We start from the raw sequence: 15,879 nt of genomic DNA, 5'->3' as shown, positions 1-15,879 counted from the left end.
TTTTGAAATCAAACATGTTGGGCACATATTATCCAAAAAGAAGTCATCATCTGGAGAACATGTGTCTCTATGAAGTGCTGCAGAACTACATTTATTCACGGAAAGCCGCAGAAGACATCAACAATGGAAAATATAAAGTCATTGGTGAGGAAGGATGTTTGGTGAAGCAAACAAAAGGAAGTTTGATAAATCACAGGAAGCTGAGTTGCGACACTACTGACAAAAAGGAATTTTACTACTTGGCTCTTTTACAGCTGTTTAAACCATGGCGTACAGAGGATGAACTACTGGGAGAATTTCAAAGCTATGAAGATTCTTTTAATCCTTGCAAAGACAGCATACAATGCAGTACATTCTCAACTTATCTGCAAATGTTAAATGAAGAAATTGAACAGGAAACTACAATTGCAGCTGAAGTAGCTAGAGACAGTTCTCAAGACAGCCAAAGTTCAGGAACACTCAGTCAAGATCCCCTAGGACAACCAATCGTTGAAAATGAAGCATCAATAGCCATGAAAGAAGTGGAAACGGCTATGAATCAAGCTCAAGAAGAATTTATAGACTTACAAAATTTGGAAAGACAACTGAATGAAGAACAGCAACAAATTTATGAAGAGAACAGAAGCAAAATTGATCACGGATTTCTACATGAAAAAAAGAGTGCTCATGCACATCATTTCATCCAATCAGGATGTATGTAAGCGGACAAGCTGGAACTGGAAAAAGTTTCCTAATAAAAGTCATCAGAAGCTACCTACAGCAAAAAACGGATTCTACTTTGTCTTGTGTGGTTACCGCTCCAACTGGGTTAGCAGCATATAACATAAAAGGAATCACCTTACATCGTTTGCTAATGTTACCAGTGGAGCATGAGAACAAAATACAATACAACAAGCTAACTGGAGAAGCATGCTTGGAAGTTTCAAGAGTATTGAAGAAGATGCAAGTTCTCATTATTGATGAGGTGAGCATGGTATCAAACTTAATGCTTGCCTTTGTGCATTTAAGAATGCAGCAAATTCTAAGGACAGACTATGACGTGTTATTTGGTGGAAAACATGTCATAGTTTTTGGGGATCTTCTACAATTTACTCCAGTTAAAGGACAACCAGTGTTTAATACTGTGACACATGAAGACACAAAGAAGTCATTGGGAAGCATCGGTAATGCAAATATTTGGTCCTTCTTTGAGTACAAGGAACTTACTACTAATATGAGGCAAGCTAACGATGAAGAATATGGAAGTATTCTGAAAGATATCAGAATTGGACTACTCACAGAAGTTGGCAAAAAAGCATTACAGAGTCGGCTGCTACATAATTTATTTCCAAAGGAAGAAATAGTTGCAGAGAAGATATACAAGAACATTGCAGAAAAGAAAAGTGTCATCTGCTTAATGCCAACTCTACGTGAATGCTCAATATTCAATGAGGAGCTTTTAAAATTGGAAAAGGAAGATATCAGGAAATTGGAAGCAGTGGACAAAATTGAGGATGGAAGAATTACTATCACATTAACAGGCACACTGAAAAATAAATCGGATTCACTAGAGAAGAACATTTCCAAAACAGCTGGATTAGAAAAAAATCTATGTTTGCATGAACTGTAGAGTATTTTTAAGGAGAAATTTGGATGTTGAAAAAGGTTTAGTTAATGGAGCTATGGGAAGAGTTGTGGGTTTTATTAATTATCAGAAAAAAGATGGAATTGAATGTTTAAAAATAAAATTTGATCAGATAGAAGAAGTTAAAGACATTTGTCGTTCAGTTCGTTTCATGCTTGTGAAAGACTTATATGTACGTAGGAAGCAGTTTCCGTTTTCGCTAGCATATGCTGTAACTATTCACAAGTCTCAAGGATTGACTGTAGATTGTGCTTTTGTGAACATTGGTTCAACTATGTTCAAAGAAGGTATGGCTTATGTAGCTTTGTCACGAGTGAAAACATTATCTGGTTTATTCATGATAGACTTTGATGAGTCAAAAGTTAGTGCTGATACAAATTGTGTAAAGGAGTATAATAGATTAAGAAGAACCTATGCTCCTCATTTAGGTCAGTATCCTGTGTTGGAGAAACGTGTAGTTTCTCGTAAAAGGAGAAATGAGAATATCTGTAATGAAGATGTAGAGAGGAGGAAAAAAAAGAGGAGTGATGTAATTGCAAGCAAAAAGAAAAAGGAAAATGAAGAAGAGGTTGTAGGATGTCATTTTGAAAATAGCTCTGGTGTCAACTGCTACGCTAATGTAGTGCTGAATGTTGCATTTTATCTGGAAAGTGTGCAAGAGCAGATAATAGTAAATCAGAGAAAAAGATTCTGTTCTGAGTTGAGTCTCCTTTTTCAAAAGCTGAGTAATGATAAAACTCAAATAGAAAGTGCTACTGAAATTAGAAAACTTTTAGGTGTATGTTCAGGACGAACACAGTTTTCTCAATGTACAGCAAGACGCACAGGAATTCTTGATGTTTTTTCTTCAGGTACTGGAAGAAGAAGGGGTTCCCATTGAAAATATGTTTGGTGTCTCTTTTATAAATGGGAACATAGTTGTGAAAACTGTTACAATACATGTGGCTCTAATGTTGATTTCTGAAAGGTTTATTTATTTAACATTGCCAGAAAGTAAAACAGTCACTTTTGCTAAATTAGTTAAAGATGCTAATCATAACATGGAATGCAGTGAGTGTCAATCTGAAATGTTTTCAACGTTAATTTTAAAGGAATACGGACAATATGTAATTTTAATTATGCAACGATGTAAAGCTGATGGTTCAAAATTGGATACTTTAATAAAGAAGTTTACAGGACAGCAATTATCAATTTCAGGAAAAACTTTTGTAACAGTTGCAATAATTTTCCATGAAGGACCTACTGTTACTTCTGGACATTACACAGTTTATCTTAAATGTGAAAAAGGCTGGACACTGTGTAATGATTCCCAATTGATTTTCAAGCAACGTTTGCCTTTTGATTTAGCAAATTCCTATCTAATCTTCCTGAAACCTAAATTTTAGAGAGACTTGGCAAGATCTGTACAAAACAATTTTACCATTTTATTGGATTACCATTGGAATTTTAAAAAAAAATAATTTTTCAAATTATCATTTGGCCTAATGGAAAGGTAACCAATTGTAATGTGGACTTTTTAAATTTTTAATGAAACTTTGGAAAACCAAAAATTTAGACAAAATCGGTAACATCTGCACAATTTAAATTTTGGAATGTTATTGGATTGCCATTGGAAATTTATTCAAAAAAGATTTTTTAAATTACTATTTGGCCATGAGGAAAGGTAAACTATTGTATTGTGGACTTATTTAATTATTAATTAATCTTTCGGAAACCAAAATGTTAGAGAATCGGTGAGATCTGTACAATTTAAACTTTAGAATTTTATTGGATTACCATTGGAAATTTAATCAAAAAAGAATTTTAAAATTACTATTTGGCCTAAAGGAAATGGAACCAGATGTATTGTGGAGTTATTTGAGATATATTTTTGTGATTATACTTCTGAAACAAAAATGTCAGACGGTATTTTAAAGAAATAAGTATTGATATTAGTTGATATTTTTTTAGAATATTATGCATTTCTATAATGTTATGTTTAAGTAAAAAGAGATTGTGGGCTTTTTTAAAACAATCTTTGAGATTGTTATTTTTTTTTTTGCCCGCTGTTAAATGATGAATGCAATTGCTTTCACAATTTAAAGTGAAATGCAATATATTCTGAAAACAGCAAAAAAAGGCAAACATTTTTTGGGGAAAATATGTAAATATGTGTACTGTATTATAAAATGTTTTATTAAATATTAATACTTTTTTCTTTTTTTTCAGATTGAGATAGAAAAGTTTCGAAAACTTGAACCATTTTTAAAGCAATTAAAATTAAATTTTAATTAATAAATAATTTTTTGAGTGGGTATGGTAAGTCAAAAATTTCATGGTCCCTTTTTTCCACTTCTCCACAATCACATTTTCAGTTTTTCATTGTAGTCTCTCAAGGACCTTGTAATGTGATAATTGATTTTTAGTGTTTTTAAAAAAAAAAAAAAAAAATTACGCGTACCGTACGGTAAAAAAAAAATAAAAAAAAGTTTAAAAAAATATATAAAAAAAAGTTGAAAGGTAAGGTTGGCTCTTAAAAGAGCCGTTGTTTTCATGCAGGGACAGAGGAAAGAAAGAATGGGAATATTAGTCGGTACGACAAATGTGCTGATCTATTAAATTGTTCACTAGGGCAACACTGGTCTCCCTATGACAAATTAGATCATGACAAGTGGCGCACCAAATTAAAACCCTCGCAAACCGATGGTTGGTTTCCAGAGGACCAGAAAAAGGAGATGCTCCCCCCACAGATGAAGGGCTCAGCTGACCTGCCGAAGATGGACTCGGCCCTGCAGATGATGGACCAGGCTGAGCTGCTGTGGATGTGCTTGGTTGACTTACTGAAGGGTTACCTTCAGTATGTCGAGCATATGTCCTACCGTGTACATCATAAAGGTGTCTCAACATGGTGTGATTCCCGAAGGAATACTTCTTGTTGGGATTCCCTCTTGAAAGTACACGGTCACAAAGCTTACAAGTCACTAAGGGTGCATTTACCTTTTTCTTGCCCTCTGGAAAAGAAAAATACTCCCATATGAAAGAGCTCTTTTGTTTCCTCCTTCTCTGCCTCAAGGTAGTGCTGCTAGCCTCACTCTCAGAAGAGGTCTGCTGTTCTGCCATCGTATCACAAAGACAACTCAGCTCCTTCTCCTAAGGGATCACAAGCAGAAATGAGGGGAATGGGTGTGGTGTAGGAGAGTTCTAGAACTGAAAGTACTTTAAACCAATCAAAAGTTTTGTTTCTTGATCACATGACCTACCGTGCGCGTACGTTACGCTTACGGTGCACTTACGGAGCGCTTACGGCAAAAGTACGCATGCGCGTAAAAAAGACACACGCACGCGCGCATGCGCAAAACAGGCACTTCCCTTCACTTCCGCGTAACATGCACGTGCAGCGTACGCGTTATGCGCTGCGCACGCGTGACGTACGTCTACGCAAATTGCGTAAATGAACGCAAACAGCGTAGAAATCTAACATTATAAAAGCAAGACGTGCGCTTACCGTACGCGCACGGTAAAAAAATACTAAAAAAAAAAAAAAAAAGGGGGGGAAAAAACCACTATGTTATACTAATAAATCTTACCTGTTTAGTTTAAAAAAATGGTAAAAATAAAAAATATATTGTAGAATTTTTAAAATTTAAACATAGTCTTTAAAAAAGGATAGAAAATTAAAATAAAAATATGTAAAAAAAATTGAAAAAAAAAAAGGTCAATATAAGAATTAGCATTTAAAAAACCTTGCAAATTCACTGAAAAAACCATGGGTTTCACACACGTTATAGTTGGGAATTAGCATTTAAAAAACCTTAGAAATTCAATGAAAAAACCAAAGGTTTCACACACGTTATAGTTAGGAATTAGCATTTAAAAAACCATAGAAATTCAATGAAAAAACCAAAGGTTTCACACATGTTATAGTTAGCTGGACATTTCACTCGTAAAAAACCAATGAAATTCCCCCGTTATAGATAGTTCAGCTAACTATAACTCGCGCGCCCGCAATGCACTACTGATGACGTCACATATTACATCACTCATGACATGGTGACTGACATCACTTATGACATCACTGATGACATCTCAAATGACATCACTGATGACATCACTGATGACATCATCCTTGTGATAGAGTGGCAGACCTCCTCTTCCCCTAATATAACCTTTGATACACACATTCAAAAATAGAGACTAAAATTTTCAAAACAATGGACATACCAATACCAGTAACAACAACCTCTTCAGTAATTCTAAGAACCACATACACATCTACTCATTCACCAACAGTCCTATACAGTCACTCATACATGTACTCACTCATCATATGTACTCATACACCTATACATCCTGTTACACAATGCCACTCATCCATAGAGTTACTCACACATACTCACTCATGCTAATAAAGAAACAAACATACATTTATTTGCATATACAGTTATACACACACCACCACACTTACTTCTACAGAAACTTACACATACTTAGTCTTATAAACAGTCACTTATAGAAACACATACTTATTCATACAGGAACTCTTTCAATCTCTCACTCTCACATATACTCACTTATATACACCAATAGTCACATATACTAGTTTAATAGATATGTAGTTACTCATAAAGACACTATTGAGACAGTCATTCACTCACTAACACACCCATACACACACTCATCCACCCATACAGTCCTGCACACATGCTGTCTTCAACACATACAAAGAGTGAATCACTCATTCATGCACCTATGCACTACGTAATACCCCCCACCGAACCATGCAGACACTCAGACTGATACTCAAAAAAACAACTAATAACCTATATAGACACCCATGAAGCTAATCACCAACCCATGCAGCCACTTGTACACAAAGTGAGAGACTGATACAGATATTTTCATATTTAAACATTACTCAGTAAGCCATGTATTCACTATGATACACTTAATCAGTCAGTTACACAATACATTTTTCAAAAACAAAGCATCCATTTAGACACTTATATACCCATTTATTCTTCCATTGATCTTGAGATATACATATATAAAACATATTTAATTTTCAGAAAAACACACATTCACTGGATGATGTCATCAGTGATGTCATCAGTGATGTCATGAGTGATGTCACTGACCATGTCATGAGTGATGTAATATGTGACGTCATCAGCAGTGCATTGTGGGTGCGCGAGTTATAGTTAGCTTAACTAACTATAACGGGGGAATTTCATTGGTTTTTTACGAGTGAAATGTCCAGCTAACTATAACGTGTGTGAAACCTATGGTTTTTTCACTGAATTTGCAAGGTTTTTTAAATGCTAATTCCTAACTATAACGTGTGTGAAACCTATGGTTTTTTCAGTGAATATATATATATATATATATATATATATATATATATATATATATATATATATTACCTACTGGCGGTCCACTGTTACGGAAAATAGGAATGTTCCTGAATAATGAGACTTTGTATTATTGTGTAAACTGCATAAGCATAAAACAATGTTTTTTTTTGTTTCAATCAAATGAACTATTCAAAGCGAGGATAGATAGTCTGTCTTGGATGCATGTCCAAGCCATGTCTTGGAACTACACACTCACACTGAAATATACAGTGATCTGCAAGTCACAAGTTTGAATCCTGAAAAGAATGCCTGAGCCTTCTACTTGTAAATGTGAGTAACATTAAATTTGGTCACAGGTACGCCTGTTACATCACCTAAAAGTGGTAGCCAAGTAGTATGAACGTGTATAAACGCAGTCAAGTATTGATTTAAAATGGTCTGTGTGTAAAAAATGACTGTTGATTCTAGTTTTGGTCTGTATTTGTTGCCTTTGTACAAATTTACTGTTACTCCATTCTTTGACCATACGTTTAGGCAGTCACTTAAACCGGTCTTAAATATTTGCATGAACCATAGCAAAAGGTTTCTGCCTTTGGGTAGTCAGAGATATATATGTAAATGTTCCCTCATTGTTACTTCCCTTTTCTCATGCTTATTAACCTTTGTTTGTGCTTTTGTCTTTTGATTTGTTTTAGTATGCTTTTAAAACTACAACAAATGCTTAAGTTTTTTAAATTCAACTAAGGAACATGTAATAACACTACGCATACTATATTGTATCTGTAGATATATGATCTATTTTCTCTGTACTCGCTTAGTACTTGTATGTTGAGCCAAAATATATTTGACACCCAAGTCCAGAGCCTTCATTGCATGCCATGAAATTTGTTTCGATTTAGACATGCAACTGTAAATGTTGTGAGGATTAATTTTTTTTTTCCTTTAAATCTTTAAGGGATGGGCAAAGAAGACCAGCTTTTTCATCAATACTCTTTTCCTTGGTTGAAGTTGGTAAAGCTCAAGCGAGGAAAGATGATGTTTTTTTCACAAAGGTATTGCATTCACTTTTTCATCATTCTTGTTTAAATTGGTTACTGGTAGTGCAGTGGAAGAGGGGTATGTGGGAGATTTTTCCTTTTAATTTTTAAGACCAAGAGGGATGGTAGCGCCAAGTATTCTTCAATCCTTACCTAGATTGAAATCCCTTTTAGTTCACACTCCAGCAAAAGTTAAAGTATGGTACAAAACATGGACTTGCCAAATTAATTTACCGAACCTTGGCCCAGTCCCCAGCATCTTGTAGGCTCTGACAAATCGACTTTGGCTCCCCAAAGGCTCTCAGTTGGTCTCCAGCATTAAAAGAAAACATTTTCTTCGAGGGGTTATCTCATGTACTGCAAGACAAACATCTCGATCGTAGTGGATGGGCATCTAATATTTGAAGGATGCAATTTTAATCGCCCACTGGTTTGATGAGGGCTACTCCGTCATTCTATTACCAAGTTCAGACCTAAGAGCAAAGTTGGTGCTACAGTAACCCATGAAACTACAAGTTCACTTTCATGGTAAGACCTCTTAACTGTCTCGCTCAAATAGTAGCCTGAGAGAAGCTCACTGCAATATAAACTGCTTTGTGTTAATACATCTTCATTCATTTTAATACATAGGGAACACCAGTACATCTTGTAGTTGCACTCTTTCATCACCAGCTAGAAGTCTATAGGGCAGAGTCAACCTTTAACCCTCCCCCTCCATGTATCTCAGTTCAGGTTGGCATTGCTGTCTCTTTCGCCTCCCTCCCATGTAGCCCACCGTTCCTCTAACCTCTTAACCACATTCTCTCCCCTCTTATATTCACAATTTTAAGACCTTTCAGAAATACTGGAGGACCCATGAATGTCTACTGATGAGTTCCTGCCCCCCACCCCCAATCCAGTCTAAGAATCACATACGTAAGGTGTTAGGGGTGAAGAACTGCTTCGAAGTCCGAATCATTTATTATTGTCCTCCTGACTTATTGAGTTTCTTCTTTTGCAACCCCCAGAGCTGGACAATGAAATCCTTGGTCTTTCTTGAACCGTCTGTTGCTCTCTGCCTAATTCCCGTCTGCCTTATTGTTGCTTATCTTTGTATCTGGTTTCCTCTCTTTGGGTACTCCGTCAGGACTTTCCTCTTCTGGTTGTGAATCGTCTATTAAGAATTTTTGTCTTCCCTTCCGGTGATTTTTGCATGGTGCGATTCACACTGCCACTAAAGGATTCAATGGAAAGGTGGCCCCATCTATACAGTACTGTGTGAGGTCACAGGAGTTCCATTACCTGTTGGAAGGTCTTTTACTTCTGCAGTTCATTGCCGATATTTCTTGTGTGAGCCTCAAAGCAAAATACTTTTTGTTTCCGTGCTGCATCCATGAACAATTCTTCTTCTGTAAGCAATTGACTTTTGTCAGTGGATTGGGGAGGGGGAGGTGGGGGTTGGCTGGAATGGTTGCTGTGATACAGTGAGTTCTACTTGAAGTGCCGTGAACAGCTTTTCTCCATGTCTTTTCCTTCAGCCTCCCAAAGGGACGTCTTGTAGCCTGATATTGTTGTGTCTTGAGCAGTCTTCTAACAGGCACTGTAGCACAATATTGTGTTCCTTGAGGACAATCTGTCGCTGTCTTATAGAATCCTTCAAATGCATTTCTTTATTGCAGCGGTTCTCAACCTTTTGACTTCAGTGGGCCCCCAATGAATCTCTTCTGGGCGCAGGTGTTCCCAGCCTAAGTGATTTGTACAGTTTGAACCGATAAAGGATACATAAGCAAGTTAACATTAGAGAAATGCACAAATCATGATTGATTTCATAATTTATTTTTTAAAATTTCAATCCATAGCAACATGAATATTATTATTATTATTATTATTATTATTATGTGTTCTTATATAGGGCTCAACTTACCCTTGGGCATCTTGGCGCTTGCATTGGGAACCCGTCCTGGTTTTTCCCTGTGAGATAACCCGTACTGGGCATCCCCAAGGTGAAAGCCAGGCATCCCGCCGCGGGGGGCCGTTGTGGAGATTAAGCAGGCTTGTTGCCCAGAGCTGCATAGTGTGAACTCGTGCTTAGAGTGGGCACCGAAGCGAGAATTATCGAGTCCGTGGACGATTGGGCTCCGGACCCTGCCGCGTGGGGAATTGAACCCTGGTCCCGGGTCTGACCTCTGCTTCAGGGTATGCCTCCTCTAACCAGTGAGCTACACTTCTCCATAAATAAATACATAAACATGTTGTATCACATCTCATGACTGAGTTTATAGAGGGGAAAAAGCAATTAATAAAGCGGCTTAAAAATGAAAATAAAAAAAACACTAATCCCTTTTCAATCTTTCATATGGGCAATCATGGGATGGATATGGAGATAGATATATCTATCTATATCAAGTTTGCGCCTTCTTGCCCCTTTGACTGAGGAGAGGCTATACTCCAAATTGAACTATAGAACCTGGCCCTCCACATCTGAAAGGATGGTGCTTCCTGATGCAACCCCATAGACGATATGCACAACCGAGCCGCCGCCGTGGCTATGAAAACTAAATAACAGAATTTAAACACAGGTAGGCCTTGCCGCAACTCTTCCCCAATTCCTAAGAGCATCATGGAGGTTGAAATCTTTATCCCGGCTCCTGTTATTTCTGACACAAACCTTTCAATATGTCCAAAAAGATGTATCAATTATTCACACGAATAAAAAATGTGTACAATATCAGCGGTATCTGCTCCACAGCGAAAGCATTTCCTGTCATTAACTCCGCCCCACTTCAACATCTTTGCAGGGGTATGGTACAAATTGAACACTGTCTTAAAGTGCTGTGCTTTTAAATTGGCTGAAATCAAAATTTCCCCTGCTGTATCTCTCGATTGCTCCACAGACACACCCTGCTCTCCTAGACGATTTTCCCATTTGAAGTTTTGTCTATCAAGATCGTCCCTCCTAGTCTTTCACAGCAGATTATACAGTACCCCTATCTTACCACAGTGCCGGATAGCTTCTACTAATTTATGTGGTTCGCTCATGATCTCACTTTTGCCCAAGAAATCACAAATTTGTAAGAACTTAAAATATTGATTCTTAGGCAGATGAAACTTATCCACCAATATTGAGAAGGAGGAGCACAGATCCCCTTCATCAGAAAAAGCCCCAATTTGCGTAAGGCCTTTAAGTCTCCAGTTATCGACCGTCTGATCCCCAAAAACTTCAGGCAGTATTGGTGTTGTAGAGGTGGGCATATAATACGACAACCCTTCAATCTGGAGGCTTTTCCGTACTACCTTCCACACCTTAAAGGCCGTCACCATGATATTAAAACAAGTTTTTATGTAGTAGCTGCCTTTTAAACAAACAGTTCTTAACTTCAGTCCCAAGACCATCTGGTATATAGATGGGGCCTCAGCAGTATTTCCCACCTCTTCTCCTGTTAAAAGTATTCGCATGTTCTGTAATTTGCAGGCAATATAGTAGAATGTGAAATCTGGGACTGACCACCCTCCTTTCTCCCGAGGGAGTCCTAAAACGCATCGCTCTATGCGGTTTCCCCATGGTCCATAAGAAACTAGCACACATTGACTGTAATTGTTGTAGCTGATCTTGAGAGAGTTCCAGTGGAACTGACATAGTAGTACAGAATCTTGGGCAAAATATTCATTTTGAGAATATTACCTCTTCCAACCAGTGAGAGATGTAAGCATTCCCACCTCTCCAAAAGGTGGCTCCCATTAGCCATAATGGCCCCCCAATTGACCTCAACCAATTCCTTTAGACACTCCCTAATCTTGATTCCTAAATATGTTGCTTCTTTAACTATTCTGGGATCGTTGTCCATAGTTTGATTCATGCAGATGCTCTGAGTTTTGACAGCATTCAATTTATAACCTGAGACGGAACCAAACATATATGCTAGATGTTCAATTTCTTGCATACCTGCAACAGGATCAGGTGTTGCGACCGTTATGTCATCAGCATATGCGAGAACACAAAAGTGATCTTGCCCTCCAATAACAGGTTTAATCCCAGAGCTTCTCCAACATATTTAAAAAAGGATTAATGTATTAGGCAAATAAAAGTGGAGAACGGGGACCTCCCTGCCTCGTCCCTCTGGAGATACGCACTGGGTCTGATTCGAGCCCCATTGTATATATCTTGGCCATGGGAGATTGATATAAAACCCAAATAGTTTTAATGAACCCAGGGCCAAACGCCCATCTGCTGTAAAACACTCCCAATAGAAAATCCCACGTGATGCGATCAAAGGGCTTTTCGGCGTCTAAACAAAATCAGCCCAAAATCACTATCATGAACCTTTGCCATGTCCAAGAGGGTAATGACCCTATTGATATGATTAACGGTCCCCCCTTTGGCCAGTCGATTTGCTAAAATTGTAGCATATATTTTCCAATCGCAATTGACTAGGGATATTGGCCGATAAGACCTGAGGAGATCTGGTGTTTTAGCTTTCTTTTTAAATACAACTATAGTCCCCTGATCCCAGGATCCCAGCACCAACCCACTTTGTGCTGCTTGAAATACAGCCAACATATCCAATTTTAGGTCTTGAAAGAAGATCTTCTAAACCTCCGAGAGAAGCCTATCGGGCCCAGCCGCCTTACCGCTAGTCGTTCTATTTATGGCCTCTCCTAATTCCTTGATAGTGATTGGTCTATCTAAGAACCCTGCCTCCTTCTGCCCCAGCAAGCTCCCCCCACCTGGTTGCTCCGGCCCACCTGCACACCACCCTGTGTTAAAACATTGAACACCAAACACCACAGCCTACATAATACACACAATCTAACTCCATGCAGATGATGTTTGTATAAAAAAAAGATAAACATAGGACATAAGACATAGAAAAATGCCCCCCACTGGCAAAAGAGAGAGGGTGGACAGAAGAAGGCTAAGAGCCCTTAAAGTCAAAAACACCTGGTAGGTAGAACAGATATGCATAACTAAGCATATCATACATTATCCTACAATGTCAGCCGCCTGCCCTTGCCTCAGATAGATTGCAAATACTCCTTTGCTTGTACCTCAGAGGTAAAGAAAGGAGTATGCTCCTTATATAGCACCTTTAGCTTAGCTGGATTTAGCAAAAAGGCTTGCGCCCCTTTAGCTTGAAATGGTGCAATAAGCCGACGTAGATGCCAGCGCCTCTCTAAAGTTTGATGGCAAAAATCTGACCTAACAAAAAACTCTGCCCCTTTCCCTGCCCTCTTTCTATCAGGGCGCGCCGGCTACGATACAGCTTCGTGGACCAAAAGGTTATTAAATGATATTAATATCGCTCTCGGTCTGGGTGCTGCTTGTCCTGGTCTTGCTCGAGGAGAGAACGGGAATCGGTGTGCTCTTTGGATCTCTCTCTGCCAGTCCCACTGTGTCAGTTCCAGAAAAGCTTCTGAGAATAGTTTGATGACATATTTTCTGGGATCCTGGCCTTCCCCACCCTCTGGAATTTGCAGGACTCTGAGGTTGTTCCTTCGGAGACGGTTTTCCAGATCAGTCAACTTCCATTGTGTATCATCCTTAAGTGACCACATGGCCTCCGTTGTCGCCTTCTGAGCTGCCAGTTGATACTCCAGGCACGAAATCAGAGTTCCGCTTCGTTGAACCTTTTCGGTAAATTCGGAGCACGATTTTGCGATGCGTAAGACAGAATTCTGCTATTTACTACAAGCACTCTGTGTCTGCTGGCTCTCTGTGCATGTCTCTTCCCTGTGTGTCATAATAGTTTGGTATATCAGGGCGAGTGAGATCTCCTCAGGTCTGTCTGCTGTATTCTCTTTATTGGGCTCTAGGATGCACCCGCTGCCAGCGCCTATCTCTGCCGAGAAGGAGTAGTCCCATTGCAAAGTATCGCTGCCATCCACCAGCGTAACCCCTTCTCTCAAGTCCTTCTTCTTACGGATCGTCCGTGAGCTGGCTTCCGGGGTATCCCCACCCATGTCATTGGGGTGCATGCTACTTAGATCACTGTCACCACTGCCATGCGAGTGTCCCCTAACTTGAAACGTCAGGATTGACTCCAGCTCATCAATTGGAAGAGTCTGAATGATCTGACAGGCAGTAAACATTATCCCCAGAGTATATCTCCTTTGTTGTGGTCTGGGAACTGCCCTTACTCTTAGCACCTGAAATCTCTGGTTTTGTAGAGGCCATTCTCCCAGATCCAGATATTAACTTTAGACCGTGCTAGGTACACCCAATGGCACGGTATCTTGGTGTTTATCCCCTTCTGCTCCTTCCAGCATCGGATTTGCACCCTCTAGAATTTGCATCATAATGTCAGCATCTGCTACATTCGACTTTTCAACAGCAAGTTCCCCCTCCACAGAGCTGTGTACCACAGTAAGATCTGGGGTTTTACCTCTCTACCATCTGTCAAATACCTTTAATCTGAGGGGTATATGATAAAGCGTTCTGTGCTTTTTTTTTGTTTTTCTTTTCCCACAGAAAACAGAGGGGGAATGATGCGCTTACTAATGCTTTCTTTTGGTGTGCCGTCCCACTTTTTTCCCAAAGCATATCCAGCGGTGCCATTGTTGCCTGCTGTAGACGATGTAACTGTGTTGACAGAGCTCTTGACGGGTCCGGCTCCAGCCCCTGCGATGTCAGTCAGGGGGCGAGACCTCCCTCTCCCAGCCTTGTAAAGCATCGTCGACTCAGCTCCGCCCTTTCCCCTCATGCTTCTGTCTGGCATCATGGCCGCAGTACACCACCAGCGCCGATTCCACTACGCAGCCCCGCGAGCTGTTGTACCCTGATTATCAGCGCCGCAGCCCTAGTTCTGAGCATGCAGGACGGACCGTCCTTTGGATTCCGGTACGTTTTCACGCGCTTGCTCATATTTTAGGGGACTTTTTCTACCTCCTACTGCTTCACCCTTTGTGCAGGTGGGGAGACCGGGAGCGCCAGCCCGCACGTCCGACCCGGGGGATGCCATTTTGCCTTCTCATAATTTATTATTTTAGAAATAAAACTACATTTTAAAAATCTCCAACCTACCCATTAAAATAAAATTTAGATTTTGGTATATTTTTGCTTGAGAATTGCATTAAAAAGAAATCTTAATTTCTTTTTAATGTAATCCTCAAGCAAAAGTATACAAAAATCTTAATTTTAATGGGTAGGTTGGAGCTTTTTAAAATGTAGTTTTATTTCTAAAAGACAAGTGGTATGCTGGACTTTTGGTTATCACTTTCTGTTTTTAATCCTAATGCATGCACATTTTGTGGGTATACACCAGGGATTGAATTGAGGCCAGCAATCGCTTATACGAGATTCTTACTTGCGCTGCACCCACGAATCCGACTATGTATGCCAACTTCATTTTTCGCCTCTAACTTCAAGCTCCTTAACATTTACAAAGCATTTTAAAATGTTCAATTTAAAATTTTACACTTTTTGGGTACATACTTTATGAATCCACTAATATTGAATTTTGTAAACATCAACCCTGAGGTGGTGTTGTGGACTCCCAGTATTTCGCAGACCACAAGTTCAGAACTGCCGTTTAAAAAAAAAAAATATATATGCTATCCAAAACTATGTATTCTAATCCATAGATACCTACACACATGCAATATTTCGTATGAATTGCAGTAAATTCAGTCCTGAAATACTCCACACATTTCGTTAACTGATGGACCCTTCATCACAAGAATTACATTACATATATTAATCTGTAAAAAATAAATATATTCCTACTCGAGTAATTTTGTTAAACACAAACTTATATAGAATGATGTAATCAACAGAAAACCTTCTACTTGCTTTGTTGCATTTAAGTAACGCATAAAGTATCTGCGTTCAGTGTTTTTTTAATTTAGTCTCATCACTTTTGTGTCCATAACGTGTTGAAAATGTGGCAGACTGCTAACCTCATGTATTCTTTGT

General features: G+C 38.9%; 1 protein-coding gene across 5 annotated transcripts in view; it reads left to right on the top strand.

Moving 5' to 3' along the window:
* Nucleotides 1-15,879, top strand: part of LOC146869487 (RNA helicase MOV-10-like) — a 567,813-nt gene that overhangs the window by 109,630 nt on the left and 442,304 nt on the right. For 4 of the 5 annotated variants that reach the window (XM_085654043.1, XM_085654053.1, XM_085654071.1 and 1 more), the window contains exon 2: nucleotides 7,910-8,006. The exons of the other annotated variant lie outside the window; for it this stretch is intronic. In XM_085654043.1, the coding sequence (XP_085510169.1) occupies nucleotides 7,910-8,006 (97 nt within the window). The remainder of the gene's footprint in view (nucleotides 1-7,909; nucleotides 8,007-15,879) is intronic. 5 annotated transcript variants of the gene reach the window in all.

This window comes from Triturus cristatus, chromosome 1_1, assembly GCF_964204655.1.
Source record: "Triturus cristatus chromosome 1_1, aTriCri1.1, whole genome shotgun sequence".
In the NCBI taxonomy this organism is placed as follows: domain Eukaryota; kingdom Metazoa; phylum Chordata; class Amphibia; order Caudata; family Salamandridae; genus Triturus; species Triturus cristatus.
This window is presented reverse-complemented; position numbering and strand designations above follow the sequence as displayed.